General features: G+C 50.9%; 1 protein-coding gene across 4 annotated transcripts in view; it reads left to right on the plus strand.

Annotated features, from left to right (window-relative positions):
- The window catches only part of MAPK4 (mitogen-activated protein kinase 4), a 153,806-nt gene extending 128,366 nt beyond the window's left edge, over nt 1–25,440 (plus strand). For all 4 annotated transcript variants that reach the window (XM_060613865.3, XM_060613867.3, XM_060613864.3 and 1 more), the window contains exons 3-6: nt 12,322–12,466; nt 14,188–14,349; nt 19,827–20,028; nt 22,784–25,440. In XM_060613865.3, coding sequence (XP_060469848.2) covers nt 12,322–12,466; nt 14,188–14,349; nt 19,827–20,028; nt 22,784–23,480 — 1,206 coding nt within the window. In that variant the 3' untranslated portion in view covers nt 23,481–25,440. The remainder of the gene's footprint in view (nt 1–12,321; nt 12,467–14,187; nt 14,350–19,826; nt 20,029–22,783) is intronic.
- The last annotated feature ends 1,107 nt before the right edge of the window (nt 25,441–26,547 follow it).

The following is a 26,547-nucleotide window of genomic DNA, read 5'->3' on the forward strand; positions in this document are numbered from 1 at the left end:
GGGAACGTTTAGCTTGGGTTTAGCGGGATCTAGTTACATGGTGTGCAGTTCCTTTTATATACAATTCGGTTGTTGGTGGAGGAGTAGCTTGCAGGAGTCCTTCTGTGGCCACTGAATCAAGTCATGGAGTGTCCTCACACAAAGGGAGCAGGGACCCCCTGTGGCTACCCCCCAGCCCCGCTTGGTTAACGACAGCCTGGTTAATGAGTGCCATCAATTCAAAACATAGAAGTTTAGTCACCACATGAGAAAACTAGAAAAGCCCCCAAATCTTACAGCCTATGTACAGATGAGTGCCCAGTGGGTACGGTTTGCCCCAAATTTGACAATAGTCCTAAAAACTTACGTGACCTGACCAAATGACTAGTTTTGGCGCCGAGAGAAAATTATAAAATACCAATCTTTCTAAAGTGTCCGCCGTAATAGAGGAAAGACTGAGTTAGATTTTCAGTGATCTTTCAAAGACTGAACTAGCTTTAACTTCTGGCTGTAACAAAAGTATATTACAAAATTGTCACAGAGGGGTGCCTGGGTGGCACAGTCAGTTAAGTGTCCAACGTCGGCCTAGATCATGATCTCATGGTTCATGGGTTTGGGCCCCACGTCGGGCTCTGTGCTGACAGCTCAGAGTCTGGAGCCTGCTTGGGATTCTCTGTTTCCCTCCTCTTTCTGCCCCTCCCCTGCTTGCATTCTGTCACTCTCTCTCTCTCTCAAAAACAAAATAAACCTTAAAAAGTTTTTTAAACAAAATTATCATAGAAGAGATGATCAGAGATTATGCAGTACATTCACGTGTTCGCTACCTGCAGTTTGGCAAGCAGCTAATTGGTAAAAATGTTATTTTTGTGAATTATGTGATGTTCATAGTATTTGCCAGCTTTTTCTAATTTTTAATCTGCAGTTTTCTGATTCAAAAATAAATATTCAATTTCACACCTGATTTTGTGTTCATAATTTCCATATATTTTTTTTTAATGTTTATTTTTGAGACAGAGAGAGACAGAGCATGAACAGGGGAAGGGCAGAGAGAGAGGGAGACACAGAATCTGAAACAGGCTCCAGGCTCTGAGCTGTCAGCACAGAGCCCGACGCGGGGCTTGAACCCACGGACCGTGAGATCATGACCTGAGCCGAAGTCGGACGCTCAACCGACCAAGCCACCCAGGCACCCCCATAATTTCATATTTTTAAGAGGCCTCCAAAACCTCTTCACACAGTGACTGCCCCACCCTTCCCTCACCCAGCACTGAGTGTCCCTGACTTAATGATGGTCTTTGCAATCAAACCAGCAAACTGCCTGTGCAGAATTGGCTTGTAAGCTCCCTGAGGACAGCCCCCCAACTCAGAGTCCCTCACACACAGCCAGACCCACCAGAAAAATTTAAGAAATGCCTGTCAACAAAGCTTCTGAAATGGGACCGGAATTCCCCAGAGCAGGTGACTCGGGCGGTCCCTCAGCGAGTGAGACATTTCAGAAATGAGATGTGTGCTGGGGACCCGCAGGGTTTTTTTTGGAAGAGAAGTGTTTCTGCAGAGACAAGATGTGATCCTTGATTAATAATGTGATCCAGGCAGCCCAGCGGCCAAGGAGAGAAGACCCTTCTTGAGGGCAGGGGCAGACAGGGTTACTGAGCCCAGAGCTGGGTTCTGACCCTGACAGGAGCAACATTGAAGGGGGGCTGGAGCTGGTGTCAGGGCCTTTCGGCCAGCCCACCCACAGGCCTCCTCCATCCCCTGCAGCCTGTGCTTCCCCAGTGGTTGGGGGAAGGGGGCAACGGCACCCATCCAACAGGCCTGCCCTGCCCCCACGGGCCTGCACTGCCCACCCTTGAGGCCAGAGTCTCGGTGAACTCTGAGTAGCCAGCATTTCTGAGGGCTTTTGTAACATGTAGTCACCTGTGCCTTCAGCCTCTTCTGCCTGCGGACCTGGGGCACAGCAGGTGTAAGCGGTCCCTGCCCTCAGGGGCCCAGAGATAAGTGAGGCTCGAAGTGTGAGTTTTCATTCCACAGGAGCCATGATGACATTAGACCTTGCTAATATAATAGAAGACAATGGCTAATAGGTCAATATGTTTCCTCTCCCAGGTAGTAAACGTGTAAACAAGGACCTGGCCCAGTCTTTCCCAAGGCATCTGGAGAAAGATTGGTCCCCAGGATACACCTAGAAAACAATGGTTATGTGGACAAAGAGGTATGACAGGTGGTATATCCTGAATCCCCACCTAGGAGATCCTGAGACTGTGAATAAACTTCTTCGTTATTGCCCACCTGCCCCAAGGGTGTTCGTTCACACAGTGTTATCTCCTCCTGCCAGCATTTTGGGGATGTTGACCCATTTTGGGAAACACTGAACTAAAAACAGTGACTCTGTAGTGGAGACTTTCCGGCCTCAGGACAGAGAGGTAGCCAAGTTCAGAAGTAGCAGAGTTTTTCTGGCTCATTCTCCCACGTTCTACAGGCAGCTACTTCCTTTCCTACGTACAGGCTGGACCCTGTCCGGAGCTTGCCCACAGCAGGAGCTTAGCACTGACCAGTGCCAACTTCCCCAGGCTCCTGCCCTTCAAAGGCCCCTGAGATAGGGATTTCTAACCCCTTCAGGTAAGCTGCCTGGGCCCAGTGCCAGTCCCACCCACAGCCATCTGTATAATCCAGCCACCCCCCCCCCCCCAGGGTTCTAAAATCTGCCACGCCCTTCTAAATTCCACCGGACCCTGCTTCCATAGAAAAAAGCAAGACCATCTCACTTTTCTTAGTCTCGATTCCATCTTAGTTATCTTTTTTTTATGTGTATTTATTTTGAAAGGGAGAGAAAGCGCAAGTCGGGGAGGGGCAGAGAGAGGGAGAAAGAGAGAATCCCAAGCAAACTCCGTGCAGTCAGTGCAGAGTCCCATGCAGGGCCTCGAACTCACCAACCCAGAGATCATGACCTGAACCTAAGTCAGATGCCCAACCAGATGAGCCACCCAGGCACCCCTCCATCTTCGTTAGCTTTAACAAAGGTTGTGATTTATACCTCAGAGCCTTCTGAGAAAGGAAAGCCCAAGAAAGTTCCATTTATTCTTCTGAGAATGCTCTGTAAACTAAACGGGGGAGAATTCTTATCCTCTGGGAAGGGATGGTATATGAGCAGCTGTGAGGGGAAGGCCAGAAATAGGAACAGAACTGTCTGCTGTGGGACTGGGTGATGTTGGTACTGGGTCGTTGACTTCCCTGCCTCAACTCCCTGCCAAAGAGCGGGGACAGTGATAGTGCCTACCCAGTGAGACTATCATGACAATCATGAAAGAACACAGAGAGCTCAGGAGGGTACCTGCCACGTGGTCAGCCCCTGGCAAATGTTCATTATTATTGTACACCTTACTCCACAGTGCCCTGGGGTTAGCCTTCTCTTCCTTTTTGAGAGTGGAGGGGGGAACGATGCACTAAGGTGCTGAGTCTGACCTCCGGGTCGACCCCCAGCAAGATTAGCAGCACAAAGGGCCCAGCTACCACAATGCAGCCTCAAGATAATGTCAGATGGAGATTCACAGCCGCGGCTCACACCTGAGGGAGCCCCAAGATTTCAGAGGGCTGGAGTTGAACATGGCTGTTACCCTTGCCCTGTGATATTCACATGGCCAGCCAACCTCCAAATAATTTATTGACTGGCAGTGGATTCCTGAGATACCACTGTGGGCCTATCAAGCCAGGCAGAGGATGTAAGGGCTGCAATAATTTCCCCATATAGAAAATGAAAAAAAAATGTATTTATTTTTACATTAGCTGAGCTAATGCTGGCAAAAAGAAAAAAAAGAAAAATCCCTTGTGCATAAGGGGTGTTCCACAGACGTTAGTTCTACCCCGCGTAAAGATGTTCTCAGTTACTTTTATCTGGATGTTGTTGAGAGATCTCCAAGGAGGGTTTGCTAGGTGAGGGGAGAAAGTTGAAAGTGCTGCTCTCATTTGGGGATGGAGGTGGGGGACAGAAAGGAAGACTTGGGACTCACAGATCAACATCTTTGATGTTCCCCCTATGGCTACGAGAGTCACTAATGTCCCCTTATCACAGAGGCTTTCCCGGACCACCCACCTAATCTATCTCCTTACCCTGCTTTATTTTTACTCTATCTCCTTACCCTGCTTTATTTTCATTCCTGGTACTATCTTCACCGGACATATTATACATTCATTTGTTCATCTATCTGTCCTGCTAACAAAGATGCTCCGTGATTATAGGGACTTCGTTTTGTTCACTGCTGGGATTGAATCTCAGCACTGCCAACTTTTAGCTCATCTGGCCTTGGCCAAGTTATTCACCGCTCTATACTTTTCTCACAGGGTCATTTTAATAATGAAATGGGCCAATAATAGAGTAGCACTTGGCGTAGTGCCTAGCATATCGTACGTTTTCAATAAATGGCAGCCGTTGTTATTATAGGTTGCTTTCCAGTAAATTTTTACTTCCTTGGGGTCAGCTGCCTGGAGAAGACCTCTGTGGCTATTCAAGGATTCATCTCATCCTGAGAGGAGCTAAAAATAGAAGCTGCACTAATTGGGGAACCTTGAAAACACCGTTTACCCTTCAAAGCAGGTGGACCAAGATCTATGGGACACTGGGTCTCAAGTGTGGCTATAAACCGAAATCACCTGGGGAGTTTTAAAAAGTACTAATGCTCGGGGCCTACCCGCAGAGATTCTGATGTCATTGCTTATGGCAGGGGGCCTGAGAATCGGGATTCTCTGAAGTTCCCCAGGTGCTTCTGATGGGTAGCAGTTTTGAGAGCAGCTGCCCCAGGGTGCTGCCAGATTGCCCTGTGAAAGTCAGCGAGACAAATGTCTAATTATGGCCTGGCAGTTAATGCATCTTCCTAAAAGGAGTCTTTGCTCACAGACCAGCCCATTAAAAATGAGCCACTTTGGCCCAGCAGGGCCCCTCATTTATTTATTTATTTTTTAATTTTTTTTAATGTTTATTTATTTTTGAGACAGAGAGAAACAGAGCATGAACAGGGGAGGGGCAGAGAGAGAGGGAGACACAGAATCTGAAACAGGCTCCAGGCTCTGAGCTGTCAGCACAGAGCCCGACGCAGGGCTCGAACCCACGGACCGTGAGATCATGACCTGAGCTGAAGTCGGACGCTCAACCGACCAAGGCGCCCCAGGGCCCCTCATTTAAAGTTTGCTGTGTTGTGGTGCAGCATCCTAGGACTCTAGCACCCCACAGAGGGAAACTTGGAGACCAGGAACTCAAGCAGATGGGGAAACTGAGGCTGAAGCAGCTTAACAAGCCTTCCCTCCATCGACCTCTCTAACCAGCTCAGCGGCGCATCCCTGGTGACGATGGCGGGAGGACAGCCGGCGATCCTGGTACATATACAAACAAACAAAACATTTTGTCATGTCTTTGAACTGTGGTAGAATTCAGACTTCACGGTTTGGACCCCATGAGGGTCATGGCCAGAGCTTTTACCTGTGATGTAAGCTGTAGTTGAATTAGAAGGCAACTGCATTTCAAGAAAGTGCTTTTTAAAAGGAAGCCCACCCCGTTGCTCCCACTTTCCTGCTGCCTAAAGGTAAGGGGAAGTAGATTATGCTGAGAGAAATAAGCCAGTGACAAAAAGACAGTACAGTCAGATTGACAGAGACGAAGTAGGCGGGTGGTTGCCAGGGGCCGGGGGCACGCAGTCTGGGATCGTCTTGCATGGGTACAGACTCACTTGTGTGAGATGGATGGATGGATTCACAACAGTGTGAACGTACTTGGTGTCGCTGAATTGTACACCTAAAACTGCTTACGACGGTGAATTTTATGTTGAGTGTATTTTGCCACGGTTGAAAATAAAGTATTAAAAAAAATTCTTTTTTAAGTTTATTTCTTCTGAGAGACAGAGTGAGTGGGGGAGGGGCAGAGAGAGAGGATCCCAAGCAGGCTCCGCACCTGCCAGCGAGGAGCCCGACGCCAGGCTCCATCTCCAAAACCACGAGATGGTGACCTGAGCCAAAACCAAGAGCTGGACGCTTAACCGACTGAGCCACCCAGGCACCCTGAGAATAAATTCTTTTTTAAAAAAGCGATTCTATCACAATTTTTTAAAATATAAAGACGGGAAACCACATGGAGTCTGCAGACCTATAGGAACTTAACTGGGCTTTGGTTGATTTCCATGGAAACCTAGGCAGAGACTGTGAATTTCATTGGACAGGATCCCCTAGAGCATGGAATGGGGAAGGGGCAGCCCTGAAAAAAGGGGACATATGAGCATTTAGGGCATCTTGAAGGTAATGAAAACTCCGTGCAGCTGATTTAACCATATTATTCCTTTCCCCGTGTGCCTTTCAGCTGCATAAACAGAATGTACCCGATGACTTACTAAGGATTGTGCTGTGCACTTGGCTTTTAAGATTGTGTGTTCCTTTCCTCGGCTTGAGAGGTTCCCTGCTGCACATTTTCATGGAAATGAGTTTAATAGAATGAGTGTGGAGTCAACAATAAGAACGGCTATTTGGCTGTGGTGTTCTTTCTTTTTAAAAAGGCTTCTAGCACGCCTGATACGGATATTGGCACAAGTAAGAATTATACCTTCAGGGGGAAAAGACTGGAGAGCGGGGGACCGTACCTCTGTGCTTAGAGGGGCCTCTGGGAGAGTGTTGTTTTTCTAAATGATCTTTTGATGGGTGTCTGTAACACAAAGAATTAACCCCTGTTATAGGTCAGCCTGCTGCTCTGAATGAGAAATCTGCCTGGCCTGCGAGCAAGGCAGATCATAATTCCTTAGGGCAAGGCGTGATATTAAAGGTCAGCGATGGCTTTGCTGGTCCAAGGTCAGTGCTGCAGCATCGGCATCACCTTGTCCCCCTGATGAAACGGAATCTGCTTTCAATCAGCCCGGATCCCTGAGTATTCGAGTGCACGCCACAGTCTTGGAAGCTGTGCTCTAGATGTCCACCAGGAGGGTGGTGTTGGCACGTCTCTCCACAAGCTTGTCCGTGCTGTGCCCGGACACCTCAGCCTGTTAGGAGCCCAGTCCCCCACTTAGCTTTAGAGGGTTTCCTCACGTGAAAGGCAGCAGAGCTGCATATTCAGATGGGGGGTGCTACATCTGCACAGCCTGGGGTGGAACCCAGCTTGTCTCTTACAGCCTGTGTGACCACAGATAGAGTGCTTCCCCTCTCTGTGCCTCAGATTCCTCTCTGTAAAAATGGATATAATGAGAGTCCCTACCTCATGGGGGTGTTATGAGGATGAAGTGAGTTGAACCATATGAAGCAGAGCAGTTTGAGGAGTTCGGTAAATGTTAGCTATTATTATCGTATTACATAGATTTCTGTCTCATGCTTTGGCTCACGTGTGTCTCCAGAGTCTCAGCGAACGAGCTTCACTCCTCATCCATATGATAGACTTGCAAATGCCTAAAGGCAGCTCTCATGCCACCCCCCCCTTCCGTGTGTGACTTTCCCATTCCTTGTGTGTATTCTTTCAATTTCCACGGCACGCTCACCAGAAGGTCTTCTGGGAACTAGCACGTCCACAAGAATCACAGCATCCATGCAACACCCCCATTGACCCCTGAGGCTAAAAATTCTACTCCTCCATAGCCTGATTTCTTTTTCCCTTGACCTAGTTTCTTCTAGATCAGACAGGGGTGTATTTGTGTGCTGCAAGGAAGCATGGTGCCCAGGGGCCTTCCCAAGGCCTTCCTGAGCCCCATGATCCCCTGCTATCCAGAGAGTAGCGTCTTGCTGTCGGCCAGGGCTTGCAGGTTTCTTCAGGCTGCGAGCAACAAGGACTGCAGAGCCTGTAACTGCTGTGCTCCATGAACACCCTCCCCGGCACTAAGAATCAGCAAGAGCCATACCATAGGAGGAAGGCCTGCCCAGGGCCAACGGGAAAAGCAGAGCAACCTCTCCCAGCATAAAGTGAAGCTCCTGTCCTGCTCCCGACCACTCCTTCCCCAATTCCGCAGCCCTCCTTTGTTCTTCCTGGTGTTCTCAAACTGGGAGGGGGTGGCGCACGGGTTCCCTGGGGAGTTCATTCAAGATGGACATCCATGACTCCAAGCCAGTAACTTTGGGCCATCTGTACATCTCACAAGCACTTCCCCTGGTTCCCATTGTTGGGGGTCCTTGGCAACCACTAACTTTCAGAACAAAGGTCATTCTCCTCTGCCTCTTCCCTCATCCCATTTGTCCACATGCCCAGATTTCTCTCTGTCCCCTGAACACATTCCAGGTCTTCCCCCCCCACCATCTTTACTCACACTGGTGCCCATTGTCACCACAAAACCACCTAAGATGTCCCCATCCTTTAAGACCAGCTCGAACCTCATTGGCGTGGAGCCTTCCCTGACCCACTGCTAAACAGACATGCCCCTGTGCATTCTAAGTATGCCTCTTCCTCGCTGCTTACCAGGACTCTGATGTGCAGTGTGGTGGAGGTCCAGCAACGTACAGGTTAGAGCATGACTCTGGAGCCAGACATCCTGGGCCACTTCCTGGTCATATGACCTTGGGCGGGTTGTGTTACTACTCTGTGAAGAGCCTACATCGAGAGGCTGATGGGAAGACTACAGAATGAATGCACGTAAAATGCTAACACAGCGCTCGGCACAGAGCAAGTCCCACGTAAATGTTGACCGAGATCATTTCCTTATCCTTCCGACAATCATAGTCAGTATTTCATCTTTTTGACCGCATTATATGCTCTTTGAAGGCAGGGAAGGTTTTAATCATCACCTTTGTTTCCACACACAGGGACAACACCTGGCAGAGACTTCTGGTAGAGGAGGTGAGGCTGTCGGAACCCCCGCCCCCCAGCCTGGCCTGGACGCAGGGGTGGCCCTAAGCAGCCATTCAGTATGAGGGGAGAAACCAACCTTCCCACCTTGTCCTCCCCACACCACACACTCAGCTACTGTGGCCTGGGCTTTCATTCTTCAGGGACTGTGTCCCCATTTAAATTCGCCCTCTCCTCATGAGGGGTCAGAAGGGTGAAATGGAAGGCTTATTGGAACATGCTTCTCCCCCAACCTTCCTTCTGTCTCCCAGACACAAGAGATCAGGCTCAGAGCGGGTGGAGGCATAGAAACAAGTGGCCCAGACCGGGAGCCCACCCTGTGCTCGCTCGCTGGAGCAGCGGGCTGGGGCCCACCCTTCTGGGGTGAGGGTGAGCAAGTCTGTTCCCCATTCCCTGGCAGGCGGCTGGGACTGAGCACAGTGCCCCCTGCTCTCTCTGCAAAGAAGATGCTCAGAGCATTAATTATACCTTCCCGTTGGATCTGTCGGGGGTCCCTAATTACCCTCCTCAGAGGCCGGCTGCTGCTAGGTTATTTCCCAAACACCTACGATGCTTTTGCAAAATCAAAGCCTCCCCTTGGCTGTACCTGACGCTACAAAGAAGCAAAATGGACTGGTCAGAGCAATAGATGAAGAAGGCCCGAAGGCCCCCTGACGGGGTCTCGACGGGAAACCCTGTCCAACCGTCCCCCAGCAGCACCTCCAGAATCAGCTTCCCACCGGAACACCAATGGATGGGGTGGCAGGAGGAGAGGGACCCTTGGGAAAGGGCAACTCCAGTCTTGCCTCTCACGTGCTGAGAGGTGGCCGCGGAGAAGTGTAGGAGTGTTGGTTTCCTGTCTCCTCGGAGCTGTGACGCCTTCCGACTCGCTCAACAGTGCACCGTGTGAGACCAGGTCTGATGATTGAGGACAGGCTCCTCTACAACTATCCCCACCCGCAGGCTCTGGCAGGAAAGCCATTTAAGGATACCAGCTGAGCCGATGTACTTACTGATTTGTGAGCCCTTCTGATAAAACTGAGTCTCCACTCCTGGATATTCTTTAAAGATATTTTCTTTTCATTCTAGAGGATTCTGACTTTTGCCCAATCACTCCACTGAAACTTTCTTGAATTCAGATCACCAGTATGCTGTGGGTCCCAGAGCCACTCTTGCTCAGACACCGCGGGCTCATCCCAGCTGAGGGCAGGACCCCTGCCACCATGTCCCCAGGTCTGCCCCACCAACCAGGAAGGGAGCCTCCTGTTGGTTCCCAAATTCTCCTCTGCCCTATGGCTTCTGAAACACATCAGTATGTCTTCTCTATATTTTCAAAAGGGCTTGAGAGGCAAGTAACCAGAGGGAAGCGGCAGCTCGTGGTTAAGGAAAAAGTATCAGGTTCTAGATTTTCATTCAAAAGTAAGGAAGAGCTGTGAGTGAACTTTCTTAGCTGCTATCATGGCCTGGCCCTTATTTCTGGCCCAGGGGCAGCGTTGCCCAGGCAAACATCATTGTTTTACTTTCAAGGCATGTATTTCTGGAAGGGAGCCACCGCTCCCCCACCCCTCTGTGTGCCCACTGCAGTCCTAGATGCTGCAGAGAGCCAGAAGTTAATTACAGGAAATTCCATTCCCTAAAAGACTGTTCATTTACATATCAGAGAAAACTCCCCTTATATCACCTCCCCTCTGGGTGACTCCGCTTTAGTCTCTGGCAGTCTCAGCCTCTGACTAGAAAATAAATCAGACCATTCTTTATTTACAAACCGCCCACCCAGAAGTGAACTTCTACAGTTTGGCTTGTGTCTGTAATTTTTTTAAAGATTTTATTTTATGTATTTTTTTTTAATTTTTATTTGTTCTGAGATGGGGGTGGGCAGGGTGGGGGTGGGAGAATCCCAAGCAGGCTCCATACTGTCAGTGCAGAGCCCAGTGTGGGGCTTGAACTCATGAACCATGAGATCATGACCTGAGCCAAAACCAAGAGTCGGACACTTAACCGACTGAGCCACCAAGGTGCCCTAAGATTTTTTTTCTTTTTAAGTAATCTCTACACCCAACATGGGGGTTGAACTCACAGCCCTGAGATCAAGAGTTGCATGCTCTACTGACTGAGCCAGCCAGGCATCCCAAGTGTCTGTAATTTTTAGAATCAAACTTAAACTCCTAACAACCAACTGCACATACAACAACATGTATGAGTCTGGCTGCATTATGCTAATGGAAGGAATTTAACCTCAAAAAGCAGCTATGACTCCATTTATAGGACATTCTGTACAAAGCAAAACTAGAGGACAGAAAGCAGTGGTCGCTAGGGGGCTGGGGGAAAGGCAGGTGACCAGAAGGGGACCTGAGGGGATAGTAAGGAGTCCATTTGGGTCGGAGCATTGAGATCGGGGAAGCTCTGTGTCATTTCCTCTCTCCCTGCTTCCCTCCACCAGTTTGAGGCCCTACTCTGAGGAAGTATGTGCCACAGAGGAGAGAAAACTGCTGTCATAATTGCAGGCTCTCAGAAGGTTTCAAACATTTAATAAATCTTTGCTTAACACATAAAGAGAGTCTAGATGTTGATCAAAAGCTCCTGGGTATTTGGGCTTCTTAAGTTTTCATCTGCTTTAGCCTGGGTCTGTGATACTTCTTCAGTCAGTAAAAAGGACAATTCAAATGCTAAATGGGGGGTTCCATCAGCAGATAACAAGACCATCCCTAAAGTCTCCCATGGTATCCCCTCAGTCTGAATTGTCTCACCTTGACCCCAAAATGGGTCTACCTTCTCAATTTAAAGAGACTGTTCCAGGTAATCCAAATGGACACCTCACAGGTTACATTGTGGGGTAAACGTTCTGCATTATGTAGAAAACAATTTCCAAATTGCCTGGCTATATTTTCCATTCTGTGCTAAAACACTTATGTCATCACCATATCTTGTAAGGAAGGATTCCATCCCAGAGCACAAATCCCTGAGCAGTGGCTGAAGTCAGCTAGTACATCTGTCTGCCAAAAAGACACACTGTAGAACTCCCAGAATCCTCTGAGCCAACCAAAGCTGTGTCCACTCTGCCATTTAGGGCTGTTTCCATATGCTGTTCACCTGCACCCATTACGAAGCTGGCCTTATCCATTTTCAGCAGGGGCTCGGTGTCTCTGACATTGTAGCCACATTAATTCTACTCATCAGCACCAAAGTAACTGGCTTGATTTCAAATGTAGGGCTATTTCTGAGATGCAGTCACTGGATAAATGAAATTCCAGGTTCTCATCATTACTCCATTGATGGTGGTAATGAACTTGACAATGGTTCCTATTTATCCATCTTCTTACTAGATGAGGGCAGATTTGTTCTGCATGGTTACATCAAGTTGGGGTGGGAAAGTATTCTTTTTGAAATATTGGTATGTTGCCTCCCTGTCCACAGAGGAGAACCCCTGGGCCTCAGGTAAGGTTCAACAGTGAAGGGATCCAGAAAGGGGTGCTGCCTTCGGATGGGGAGAGATCCTCGAAGGAGGTGCTTGGGAGAGAGGGTATCTACACATGGCTGATCATCAGAACTGGGTTTTATTTGTCTTCCAGGGTTATCTGTCGGAAGGGTTGGTAACTAAGTGGTACCGCTCACCACGCCTGCTCCTCTCCCCGAACAACTACACCAAAGCCATCGACATGTGGGCCGCCGGCTGCATCCTGGCCGAGATGCTCACGGGGAGAATGCTCTTTGCCGGTAAGTCACTAGCCATGTCATCTGACTTCTCCTCTAGTGGCGTTCTGTAAAAAGGGCAAACTGAGTGCAAAAGAAGAAGAAGAAAAAAAAAACCAACACAGCATGCCAATCACAAAACATCCTGGTCTTTCTCTTTAAAATGACCTGTATGGGGTCATCTGGGTGGCTCAGTCGCTTAAGCGTCCAACTCTTCTTGAATTCAGCTCAGGTCATGATCTCATTGATCCTGAGATCGAGCCCCCGCCTCCGACTCTGTGCTGACAGCGCGGAACCTGCTTACAATTCTCTCTCTCTCCCTCTCGCTCTGCCCCTCCATTGCTCTCTCTCTCCAAATAAATAAATAAACTTAAAAAATTAAAAAAAGGAAATTACCTGCACAGCCTTATGGAACTACTTGGAGGCACCTTATTATCATTTCAGGCAAAATACTGGAGAGGCTAAAAATAGTCTACTGAGCACAGAACTTTCAAAATCAAGTGACTACTTATACTCAGACACCTTGAGATTGACTCCTGAAAACATCTATCCTACATTTTCAGCCTCTTCCTCCTCTCTCCCTGCGACTGTGAGCAGTCGGTCTGGAGTGTTCATTTGGACAGGGGCCCCTCAGGGGGCTCCCAGAGTCCCTGAGCTGTCCTCCATGGGGGCAGCCAAAGGGGCCGCTTCAGAATAGAACCTGAGCTATAGGCACTCGCTGGGGCAGCACCACAGCATCCACACGTGCTTAGTGCTACACAGGGCGTCGTTGGGGGACATAGAGGGGCCCCACCATAGGCCACCAGCTTCCGGCAGATGGGAGTCCTGTAGGAATTGGTGGTAAAGGGAGGGCCCTCTGAGCAGCTAGATGAGTCTGGGGACTTCTTGAATTTGGAGAGTCTTGGTTAAGGATTTAACCCATAGAGGTAAGTGGAAGGGGTACTCAAGCAGAAGGGAAAATAGGAGCAGTGGAAATAAGAAGAGTCTGGAGGTCCAGGGGGACAAGGAAGAGAGAGACCTGAGCCTCACCAGCAGTGCCACAGCGCTGACACAGCATCAGTGTCTGGGCGGCAGGAGTTGTGAGTTCTGAGACTCATAAGTCTGAAGCTCCTTAAGGACGAGCTTCCTGCCTGATGCCTGCCAGGAAGAAGGTGCTCAGTAAGTCATTATTGAGTGAATGAATGAAGGAGCGAATAAATGCCTGACTCCACTCCTGTTCCGCAGACCTGGCATAACCCGTCCTCCTCCCACTGCCTAAAGGAGTGAGCAGTACCACTTAGTTCCCAAGACGCATTCCAAAGCCAATTTGTTATTTCTGAATTTCCCCCTCCTCATTGGGATCCTCCTAATTGGAAACCAAAAGGTGAGGCTCAGTCCTGGTTTTAAAATCATTTCCTTTCCCAGCCTGTTAAAGAACATGCAGAGAGGCATCTGGAAAGGGGACTTGGGAAGTCTTGGACCCAGCTGTTAGCTCTGGCTGATCAGTCTATATCAGACTGGTCCATTCCAGAAGCAGAGACATTTGACAAAGCCAAGCCCCAGAGATGGCAAGCAACCTGCCCACAGTCACACAGCAAGTTAGTGGCAGAGGGAAGACCAGAACCCAGGTGCCCTGGCCCCCGGCCCAGCGCTGCTCCCACTGTCCTGTGCTGCCCCTCCCAGGCCTCCTAGAACCACCTGGGGGCTTCTCTCACCCCAGCCACTTGAGCAGCTCCCTCGTAACCATCTGGTATTTGGCTCCCCAGGGGCCCACGAGCTGGAGCAGATGCAGCTCATCCTGGAGACCATCCCCGTGATCCGGGAGGAGGACAAAGACGAGCTGCTCAAGGTGATGCCTTCCTTCGTCAGCAGCACCTGGGAGGTGAAGCGGCCGCTGCGCAAGCTGCTGCCGGAAGTGAACAGCGAAGGTACCTCCGCGGGACAGCCAGGCCAGCACCCTGGAGGCCGTGCTCTGGCTTCACCCTGCGGGGCTGGGGGGGCGGTCTCCTTCCAAAAGGACGGAGCGAAGTCCTTAGACGTAGGAGCCAAGGCCACTCCACTGCAGCAGGAATCTGCCCTAGCCACTTCCAGGCTGAGCGTCACTGGCCCCTGGAGTGCAGCCATCAGGCCCCCCTCAAGGCAGTCGTTAGTGGCCTCCCATAGTCTACCCCTGTTTTTGCTTCCTTTTCCTTCTCATCTTTTTCACTTGCCTTCCTTCCTGCCCTGCTTCCTCTCCCTTTACCTTTTCCCCCTTGATGTGGTGCAGAGAATGTGAGATTTTTTTTCTTCATTTTTATATTTTAATATAATTTATTGTCCAGTTAACTAACATACAGTGTATACAGTGTGCTCTTGGCTTCGGGTGTAGATTCCCATGATTCATCGCTTACATACACCCAGTGCTCATCCCAGCAAGTGCCCTCCTCAGGTGCCCACCACCCATTTCCTCTCTCCCCCACACCCCTCCCCTCACTCATCAACCCTGAGTGTGTTCTGTGTATTTAAGAATCTCTTATGATTTGCCTCCCTCTCTGTTTGAAACTATGTTTTCCCCTTCTCTTCCCCCATGGTCTTCTGTTAAGTTTCTCAAGTTCCACGTATGAGTGAAAACATAGGATATCTATCTGTCTTTCTCTGACTTATTTCACTTAGCATGATACCCTCCAGTTCCATCCACGTTGTTGCAAATGGCAGGATTTCATTCTTAGAGAATGTGAGTTTTATGAGCTTGAGACCCAGACCCAGACTCAATTCCCAATTCCATCAGTGAGTAGCTGTTTGGCCTTGAGCAAGTTTCTTAACTTCTCTGCATCTCAGTTTCCTTAACTATAGAATGGGTATAAGGATATGCGTCACATAGAGTCATCATGATGAGTAAGTAAAATAGAATTTGTAAAGCCCTGGGCATAGGATAGTTACTCATCAACTTAAATGTTAACATTATCACCAGGCCTCATACCTGCCAGAGGCTTCCTTAGGAGACCCTTCTATTAGGTAGGATACAGGTTCAGCCAATTGTAAGAGAGACCCAAATTCTTAATGATTTAAATGAGATTCATTTCTTTTTTAAGAAAAACGAAGTTAAGGGGTATCCGGCTGGCTCAGTCAGTGGAGCGTGTAACTCTTGATCTCCCGGTTGTGAGTTCGAGCCCCACATGGGTATAGAGATTACTTAAAATTAAATATTTAAAGAAAAGAAAAGTAAAAGGAAGTTACGAAGTTTATTTCTCTCTTATTTAATAATCTAAAAGCAAACAGTCCAGGCCCAACATGCTGAGCCTGCTATACAAAGTCACCCAGGGGCCTAAGCGCCTTCTATCTTATTATTCTGCCCTCTTACCACCTGGAGGAAAGTAGGGAAGGAGGGCGGGTCCCCTTGCCCTTAAGGTCATGGGCCAGAATTTGTACACCTCACTGTCACTCTTGTTTCGTTGGCCAGAACTTAGTCCCACAGCCCTACCTTGCTGCAGTGGAGGCTATAAAATGATATTTATTCTGTGCCACTTTGTGTCCTTATTACAAATTAGACCATCAGGAAAGCACTAACAATGTCTTTCAGAAATGTCCTTGGCCATGATCCCCATTCAATCATAAGCTGCCTCAGTTTTCCCTTCATTAAAGGAGAAGAGGGATCATTTGATTCACCACAAACTAAGACTCAGCCCATGTATATTTACTTTGAGTCCTAGGCCCCTGTAGAAATCCCACCACAAGGCAAGAGGTGCGTTTACCTCTCGGGAATTCTGGATCAGGGACGTGTCCCCCGTGTCCACACACATAGCAGCCCCTCGGGGACTTGGCTCTCAGAGTGGTGGGCTTTGTCTTGGCAAAATCAGAGTTGGTCCTGGAGGGATAAAGCTCCTCACTGTCACTGTCAACAGCAGCATCCACTGACGTTTATTAAGCCACCAGAGTGCTAGGGATGGAAGTTCAGAGACACAAGAGGTGGTCTCGCTGGGAAGACCAGGAACACCTGCCAGGGATGAGAACAAAGACTAAGGAACACATCCGAAGGGGCCGGCGGGAGCCCCGGGTATTTGGGGAGAGGAAGGGAGCCACCACGCACCGAGAGGGACAGAGAAGCTGAACCAGGGGACGTGGTAAGGGCTCACATCGGCTGGACGAGTCACAGACCCGGCGGTAGGAAGTAAAGCTGGAGAGGTGAGAAGGACTGAGACGCTTAGGAGTTTGGACTCAATCCCGTAGCCAAATAGGTGTTCACTAAAGCTAGGCTGGCCCCACCCTCCCAACGTGCCAAAACTCAACTCCAAACAAAATTCTCTCGCCTGCCTCTGGCCGTGAAGAGGTCTCCAACTGATCTCTGGCTTTAGGAGGAGATGGCATTGATATGAAATACCAGCGAGAGAAAGGGCGTCAGGCCCCCCTGCCCCGAAGAGCACTTGGTGACCCGCAGTCACTCCCTCTCCTGTACATTTGAGGCTCCGCAGGCCTGGGAAGAAGCAGGGGTATCTCTCTGGCTGTAGCCCCCAGAGGCTCAAAGGACAGTCTAGGTGACTCTGTCCCTCAGCATCTGACACAGCCATCTAGCCACAGGCGCGGGACAAGGGAGACAGTCCCTGAGACTGTATCGGGGCATCAGTTTTGAGCTCCATTTACTATAAGAAGTAATTATGTCATAGAGGTGCCTGGGTGGCTCGGGCAGTTAAGCATCTGACTTCAGCTCAGGTCACGATTTCATGGTTTGTGAGTTCGAGCCCCACATCAGCCCCGCATCAGGCTCTGTGCTGACAGCTCCGAGCCTGGAGCCTGCTTCAGATTCTGTGTCTTCCTCTCTCTCTGTACCTTCCCTGCTCACTTTGTCTCTCTCTAAAAAATAAACATTAAAAAAAATTTTTTAAATAAAAAAATATATCATAAGTGACATGTGAAGAAATCTAATATCAAAACAAGTAAAAGGAGAGCTCTGGCTGAAGCAGAATTGGGGAACTCAGGGCCCTGCTGACCTGCCTCTCAGTCTCCAGAGCTGCCCCTGAGAATCCTTCTAGAACCCCTGGGGCTCTGGGAAGTCCAGTTTGGAGTCTACTGGGCCACAGGAATGTGATAAAATTGTACAGAAGTCTCATATTAGAAATGCCTTCAAAACATGTGGGGAGATTGAGTCCAGAGGAGAGGAGTTGGAGGGGGGTGGGTGGGTAGGGTTTCTACGCTGAGGCAAAACTAACACTGTGGCAGATAAACCTGGAACCTCCCAAGTGGTCCTGCTAGCAGTGTATGCATGGCTCATCTCAAGTCCGGACAGAGTGGGGGAGCCTGGGGCTCTGCCCAGGACCCAGGCTGTCAGAAAGGTGTCGCCATCTTTAACACACAGCTTTCAAGGTCCCCCTGGACACCCACTTTTGGTCGAAGCCAGGGGAAGAGAGAGCAGAGGCTCTTGCAAGAGATCTTTATGCATGTGGCCTGAAAGTGGGGTATACACATCACTTCCACCCCCCCCCCAAAGGCCCCCATCACACAACCACATCAAACTGCAGGGGATGCTGGGAGATGTGGGCCAGCGTGTGCCAGGTGGAGGGAGGGGGGCTTGCACAGGACCCGGCTGCTGCTGCCTTGAATTGTGAGGGAACCAATCATGGGGAAGAGAGAACATGCCAACACGTGGGAACCACAGAGGGCAGAACTAGGCTTAGGGGCGGAGGTTAAAGGGGGGCAGCTTTGGGTTAGATATAAGGAGGCTCTAATATTTGGGCTTCCAGAAGTGTGTGGGCACGTGCTAGAAGACGACTATCAGGGAGAGGAAAGAGGAGACTGATTCTTAGTAGAGTCCGTGGAGTGGCCCTTTCCAGCTTCAGGGTTTGCTGGGTGCTTATCAGTAACAGTGACGATGGTGACGATGCCTGCCCCTGGTTAGAGCTTCAACTCTCTCCTCTCCTTGTCAGAAGGTCCAGAGTAATAGGTCGGGCCCAGAGAGGGAGGCGGCCCCAAGAGGGAGAGACTTGCCCCGCCTGGAGCCAGGCAGTACCAGAGCGGGGCTGTGCGCTGCGGTGCCCGATTCTTCCCAGCCCTGGCAATCTGTGATGCTCTCTCAGGTCTGGCAGCCCCGACCCAGAAGCACCCCCTGAACCCCAGAGCACTTGGCGGTGATCAGGGTTACTGTTGCATTACTGATCTTTCCGTCTAGGGTTACAGAGAAGTGCCGTGTCCTCCTGGGAAGCCAGTGACCTTCTGAATCCGTCAATTTCCTGAATCATTGGTGAATCTTCCTGCAAAGAGACCCAGGGCTGGAGTGAGGGGCAGGGTCGTGGTGCTGGCTGAGGTCCTTGAGCTCAGCTGCATTTCTCCCTTACCGCAAGGGCGGTAACACGATTAGCCAAGTCATGATTTAAGTGGGGCCTCCAGCACCCAGAGATAATGCAAACCTCCAGAGAGGTAGACCTTGCCCTGAGATAACCCAGAGCAGAGCCCACAGGGCACATGGCTGGCCCCACCCCCCTTGGGAGAAAGGACACCAGTACCTGTGTGCAGAGCTGATGCTTGGCCCGTGCACACCCACACCACCCCCCCCCCCCCATTGGCTGCCGGTATCTCGATGTACTTTCATGCTGGTTGGCAACGAGCCACTCCCCAAGGCTTCTGAGTGTCCCTGCCTATCCAGGTTCCAGCTGCCTAGGATCTCCCCTTGATCTAGTCCCTAGTCCCCAGAAGGGCTGCAGCCTGGTGGCTAAATATTTTTAATATCAAGCCTGCCTGCCCTTGTTTGTCAAACCTCCAGGGGCAATATGTCGTAGAAGGACTGGACTCAGGAGCCCTGGTCCTGTCCCACCTGCCACACTTTCTCAGTGACCTTTCTCAGTGGAGGCTTGTCACTGCTGGCACCTGGGAGCCATAGGCTCCTCTGTCCACCCCAGCAGCATGCAACCCCCACCACATGGGAGTGGGCGTAGAGATACCTCAGCTCCCCCCGACACCTTAAGTGGAGCCACCTCTGAAGTGTGTCCCACGCTGTCTCCTAGAGGATCCCTCCCACAGCAGAACCGAGCCCCAGGTGACCACAGGAGGAACCTGCTCAAGGGCACACCTTGTCGGGGCTTCTTTCCCACTCCCCTACCAGGGCTTCCGGGATCACTACCCCTGAACTACCTACATCCCCACCCCTGTCTCTGGAGAAATCCACCCTAAGGCAGAGTTCTCGCCCCAGGCCTTCTCTAACCAGCAGTGACTTTAGGAAGTCACTTTACCCCTCTGGGCCTCTGTTGATTCATTTGTGAAGTCAAAAATCAGTCTCTGCTCTGAATTTGTCACTGGATCGTGGTGAGGATCACAAGAAAGAAAATGGCTAAAAACCTTTTTACAAAAGGGAACGTACAAAAACAAATGTCAGAGAAGAGTCGCATTCTCTGCGGGCAGGGCAATGAGTGACGTTCGTGTCCTGTTTTGCTCCCCACAGCCATTGACTTTCTAGAGAAGATCCTGACCTTTAACCCCATGGATCGCCTAACAGCAGAGATGGGGCTGCAGCATCCCTACATGAGCCCATACTCGTGCCCCGAGGACGAGCCCACCTCACAGCACCCCTTCCGCATCGAAGATGAGATCGACGACATCCTGCTGATGGCCGCCAACCAGAGCCAGCTCTCCAACTGGGACAGGTGCAGTTCCAGAGGCCTCCAGCCCTGAAGTCTAGAATCTACGCTCTCATACTCCCATTTCTGTTTGGCCCCCGTGATGCACCATGACCTTTCCCTCTGTCTCCCAAGCTCTAGAGCCCATGGGTGCTTTCTCCAACTTAGCCTCCTGCCTTCTCTCCTGTCCCCAGGTGTTCCCAGTAGATGAGCATGTGTGGGTCGGGGACCTTCCTTGGTGCAATACAGCCTCCACCCCTTCCCCCCCACCCTGGGTATACTGGACACAGGGCTCCATACAGTGTTCTGCAAGCATTTAAGGAGCACCCATCACTGGAGCTCACTTCTAGCGGAATGGGAATCTGCCCTAGCAAAGTAGGCTGCACCAGTGCACGGCAGGGCGACCATGGAAAACTTACTACTACACAACACTTTCGCGTGGCTCACATCATTTGCACCTCCTGACAAATGCCACGAAGGGACACGCCATTATTATTAGTGCCCACTGACATATGATGAAGTGACAGCCCAGAGAGGTTAGAGTTGAGCGTCTTGCCACACAGCTAATAGCTACCTCGTGTGGGGCCTCCTTGGTCTGCCTCTGGGTCAACACTGCTGAGCCATCACAGGACTCCTTCCTGCCAAATTGGGCTCGCCCTCAGAATCCTCCCCAACGTCGTGTGCCCGGAAGTCACTACCAGTGAGTGATTCAGAGGAGGGTAGAACACACACATTTTTAACAATCTCTGTGCAGGCATGTTATGGTTTGTTAGGTCCCTTCCTGTTCTGACGTGGGCTCAGGCAGCTAAACATTTGGACCTCACCATCTGGTAATCCTGGGAGGGAGAGCCGAGAGCTGCTCGGTTTAGAAATAGAAGTCGAGGGCTTGCTTAGCAGCTAGGACTCCGAGGGGCCCTAAGTGGGAGCCCCGCTGCTGTGGGAATGTGACAGCTAGTTACATAAGTGACAGATGAGCTAGTTCTCCTTTTCAGTCATTTGACAGATGATCGGTTTCAGGTTAAGGAGGCACCGAGGGAGGGCCAGGGCAATGTTGCTATTTTGGGACAGGTTTGTTGGTTTGTTGTCGTGGATTGTTGTTATCAAGAGTTGCCGGCAAATAGAGATTAATGAAGACTCTTCCGACCGCTACCCCCCATGCTAGTCCCGCCCTGACTGTGGTCCCTCAGCCCCTCCCCCTCCACTCCACAGCTTGTGAGGGCCCAGAGGGGCGCATCCCATGCTTCTCATGGCTGTGCTGCAGGGTTTCTCTGGCCACTGCCCAGCAAATTGGACTGTTTCTAGACCTGACACGCTTCTGCTCCTAACTTGCCCCTAATACCCGCCTGAAGGAGAGGCGCCAATCAATGGCAGACTCCTTCCTGCAGGCCCTCCTGCTTTGTGCAGATGGCTTAACCTTTAAACACCAGCGTCCTCATCTGTAAGGCAGGGTGATGATACCAACTCCACAGAGCCGCCGTGAAGGCTTCAGAGAACCAAGGAGAAGCCTTGGCATGCCCCTGGCATGTAGCAGCCAAGGATAAGGGTCTTCACAAGCTCTTCCTCCTAGAAATCTCTGCAATTTCCAGGCCCCTTGTGTGAGGAGGCAGTGTTGTGTTCACCTCTGGGAGTGACTCCTGCCCTAATGGCGTTGCTGGGAGGGCGGGCGGGCAGTACTGGAGCCTTCCTGTGCCTCGCAAACCACATCGTGTGGACTGCTGCCATGCGTCTGCCCCTTCGCGGCCAAATCTGCCCATCCTTGGTGTGTTGGGTTTGAGCACTAGGTATCCTGTACCGTGAGCAGCTGGCCACTGCCTCCTCTGTGCTCTCTCCCTCCACATTGTTCTGCATGGAGTACCTGGCAGGGGAAGGAGAGGGCCCGGCCTGCACACTGCCCTTCGTTTGCTCTCGGCCAGCTGACTTTGCTCGCTGTCCGTGGCTGCAGGGCAGCTGACAGAAGGCAGAATTCCAAGACCTTTGGCCTCTCCTGAGGGTGTCTATGATCTTTCCACAGATCCCATCTGCACTGCACGGATGCAGGGTGCTGTGGGGCATCCAACCAGATCCACTGGGGCGAGAGTTCTTAGTCCTGGCTGTACCTCAGAATCACCTGGAAACATGTTAAAACCATGCTGATGCGCCCCCCCGCCCCCCGCTAGACTTACTGAGTCGGAAATGGGGGTGTGGGGTGATTCTAATCTGAGCCAGGGCTGAGAAGCACTCATGAGGGCCCTGCTACTCAAAGTGTGGTCCCTGGACCAGCAGCATCAGCATCACCTGGGAGCTTGTTAGAACCACAGACTCTCAGGCCCCGCCTCAGAGCTACCGAATCAAGAGCTGCAATTTAATAAGGTCCCCAGGTGATCTGTGTGCACCTGTGTGCATCTGTGAGCATGTGAGGAGCACCGCACAGGTGGATGCACTTGCAAATAGATTCCATGAGGACGGGGAATTTCTTGTTTTGTTCACTGCTGTGTCTGGCAATGCCGTGCCTGGCAGGTGGTAAGGTGCTCCAGAAATACCTGTAGGGTATTGAATGTATACTGAAGAATACAAGGGCTAAGACAAACAATCAGCCCCTCCACCTGAGCCCTGGAGGCTCACCATTACCTTGTCCCATCACTCTCCTACCTCGGGAGGTGGGGGTCACAAGACTCGAGGGACAGGGAAGGAATGGAAAGGCCGCCTGTGGGTGGCAGACCGGGATGAGGGGGCTGGCTCCCTCCAGGAAGCCAACTCACCAGAGGTTGGACAATCACCATTCTGTCCGTCTGAACCTTTGCAGGTACCCTGTGAGCCTGTCATCGGACCTGGAGTGGAGGCCGGACAGGTGTCAGGACGCCAGCGAGGTACAGCGCGACCCGCGCGCGGGCTCCGCGCCGCTGGCTGAGGACGTGCAGGTGGATCCGCGCAAGGACTCGCAGAGCAGCTCCGAGCGCTTTCTGGAGCGCTCACACTCGTCCATGGAGCGCGCCTTCGAGGCCGACTGCGGCCGCTCCTGCGACTACAAAGTGGGCTCGCCGTCCTACCTGGATAAGTTGCTGTGGCGCGACAACAAGCCGCACCACTACTCGGAGCCCAAGCTCATTCTGGACCTGTCGCACTGGAAGCAGGCGGCCGGGGCGCCCCCCAGTGCCGCGGTGGCCGCAGACGCCGGGCCACGCGAAGACGAGCCGGCCAGCCTCTTCCTGGAGATCGCGCAGTGGGTCAAGAGCACGCAGGTCGGCCCCGAGCGCGCCAGCCCACCCCCCGACAGCCCCGAGCGCCGCCTGTCTGCCTCTCCACCGGGCCACCCCGCGCCCATCGACGGGGGCGGGAGCCCCCAGTTCGACCTGGACGTGTTCATCTCCCGCGCCCTGAAGCTCTGCACCAACCCAGAGGACCTGCCAGACAATAAACTGGGTGACCTCAATGGTGGGTGCATCTCTGAGCACCCTGGCGATCTTGTGCAGACAGAGGCCTTCTCCAAAGAAAGGTGGTGAGGGGGAAAGGAGCTCCAGGCCCCCTAGAGGAGGCCCCCCCGGGGAAGCCGGGCTTGGCAGGAAGGGGTGCCTCCCTGGCACCTCCACTGCCCCTTCCAACCCTCTCTGCTGCCTTGGGGTTAGCAGAACACAGGAAGGATCCGAGGAGGGAGAAGAATGTCCATTTCTTAAACTGCCTTAATAACTAGCCTTTAACCTCTGGGAGCAGGTTTGAACAGGAGCCTAGTTTGGGGGTTGATCACTTTCCCAGCAAAGAGGGGGCCCTTCGTTTTATAAGTGGCGGTGTGTGGGGAAGAAAGGTGTCTTAAAGGGCAGTCGACAAGCCCTACCACCTGGCTGGGTTCCGAGGAATGTTGCTGGTATAGTGTTGAAATGATCTGGCCTAACAGACGAAGGACAGTGAGGCCCAGAGACACCCAGTGATGTGGTTATGATTAGGGCCTAGTCTGTGTCAGGGCAAGCCTCGAAGCCCAGTCTTCAAGCCTTGAAGCCTAGGCCACTGTCTTCCTCGGCTGGGGTTCCCTCTGGCTTTCCAATCAGAAAACTTAGTCCAAGATGTTTCTTCCCTGCCCATTACCATCTGACCTAGTCGATCGTTCATTCAGAGCAATGTTTCTTATATTCCAAAATTGGAAACTGAGCCAGTTTTACCCTAGTCACCAACCATATATTTTCTGGTTCCTCGAGGACTTAAATATTCCCATCTGCCACGCCCCTGCATTTGCCTCACCCCTGTGTGATCTGAAAACCTTGTTTCAGATCAGACCAGTTTGGGGTCTGTAGGTACGAGAACTCATCTTCCCTACCTGTGCTCACACCTCCTCCAGCACTCCCTATGCACTTTCCTGACACACGCACGGATGCAAGGTCACAGCCCCAGGTCCCAGAGGCTGTCATTCACAGGTGAGTTTGAAGACGAAAGTTCCACGAATCCCTCCAGCCACATATCCACCCACATACCCCGAACCCACTGGCAGACATATACAGAACTCCTCTCCCAGCCTACCCTGGAAACTCATGTTCTTGGCATGAATTGCTCATTTGGAGGAAACAAGGCGATGAGGTGCCTGCCATCGAGCGAATGTGTTAGGAGAGAAGATTTCACATGGGACCTATCATGTTTCATTAATACTGCCCTTGATTTTGATCATCCGTTTAGCCTTGGCAAAGAGCAGGCCCTAAAGAAATGCAGGGAAAGCAAGTGGCCTTGGGGACAAGGAATCCAGAAAGGACGTGAAAGGCAACGTGCCAACAGCGGAGGTCCTCGGGAGTCGGGCACCAGCATAGAGACCCCGAGACACAGGAAGGGCTTCAAAACAACCAGGCCGCTCCTAGCGTAGGCCAGGATGAGTCTGGACGATGCCCACCCGGAGGCGTACTCCCACGCGGGGCCTGGGGTGATGGTGTGCAGGCACAGCGAGCCCTCTGAGGAAGCCTAGCCCATTCCCTGGAATGCTCTGCCATTCCCACCACTGGTATTCTGCCTCCCCCCCAGGAACCCGCCCCCCAAAGTTACCCACAGGAAGTCTAGCCAGTCTGGAAGACTCCCCCACATTGGCCTTGGTCTGTGCTCACCCTCACCTCAACAGCACCTTAAATCTATCAGCTAACTAGGAGTTGTACATTGAAACCTGCAACACGTTAGAAGCTTATATTTAAAAACAGAATTAATCACACTGACCAATTTTTAAATGGAAAAAATGTAAATACGAAGTGTTTGGGTTTCTTTCTTTTTTTTTTTTTTTTTTTTTTTGAAAGAAAAGGAAATATACACCACTTCTCATGTGCCATTTGTCCTCAGAGAGTGGCTTTACTTATTTTGGTAAAGGAACAAGCTGCTGACCTTGACCAGAAGTTCATAATAATTGTTATTATAGAGGAATTGTTATAACTACTCATGTTTTAAAAATATCTATTAAACTTGATCAGGACGGGCCAAATAAAGTTTTATTGGAACACAGATTCCTGTATTCATTTATGGATTCTCTCATTCATTTATATATCATCTCATCCTGTCTTGGGCAGTGGGTTGATTCACCGGAGCCCGGGTGGCTTCTTCCTGCATCCCCGAGGCCAAGGTTTTGAGGGGTTGCAGTCAGAGCGGAGGGGAGCAGAGAATCTATACAGATTAGTAGTCAAGGAAGTGATTCCAGAATCACCTGGCTCAGGCCTGGTGTCCATACTGTAGATTTCAAACCATATCTCAGAGTCAGCTGCAATCTCCCGACCAAGGCTGAGCCTTTTGTCCAGTCACAAAGGTGCCAACATCATGAGATTTGGGGGAGTCAACACCCAAAAATACCTGCCCGAGCCACATTTCGTAGATGCCTGAGAATCCCCCAACTGAATTTCACCCCTTTATCATACCCGTGTCAGACATTAGCCCTGACCTCATTTGTTATTCAACAACTATAAAATAGACAATAGAGAGGGTTTTTTTTTTTTAATGTTTATTTATTTTTGACAGAGAGAGAGAGGAGACAGAGCACGAATGGGAGAGGGGCAAGAGAGAGCTGGAGACACAGAATCCGAAGCAGGCTCCTGGCTCTGAGCTGTCAGCACAGAGCCCAATGCGGGGCTCGAACCCATGAACCACGAAATCATGACCTGAGCCAAGTCAGATGCTCAACCGACTGAGCCACCAAAGCACCCTGACAACAGGGAGCATTTTTAGAATTTGTTTATTTCTGTTGATTTTTGACTTCCCCGAAAGGCCCTTGCATCAAAAGAACTTCCTATTGTTGAACTGCATTTGAGTCAAGAGGAGCAACCCTATTGAGGCTGTCGTGGGATTCTCTCCAAAACGTCAGTGGACACTAACCATCTCCTTGCAGGGTGGATGGGAGTGAAGAGAGCACACGGGGCCGGGCCAGAGTCCTGGTTGAAATTGTACATGAGCCTTGAGTCCCAATTTGAGGTGCTGGTAGAATGTGGGAAGTAGGGTTTGAGAAGCCCCAACAGTAAACAGCACCAAAGGAAAGAAAAACTAAGAGGAAAACAGGCAACTGCAGTTTATCCTTGAACAACCCGGGTTTCAGCTGCACAGGTCTGCTTATATATGGATTTT

This window comes from Panthera onca, chromosome D3 (genome assembly GCF_046562875.1).
Source record: "Panthera onca isolate mPanOnc1 chromosome D3, mPanOnc1 haplotype 2, whole genome shotgun sequence".
Classification (NCBI taxonomy): Eukaryota; Metazoa; Chordata; class Mammalia; order Carnivora; family Felidae; genus Panthera; species Panthera onca.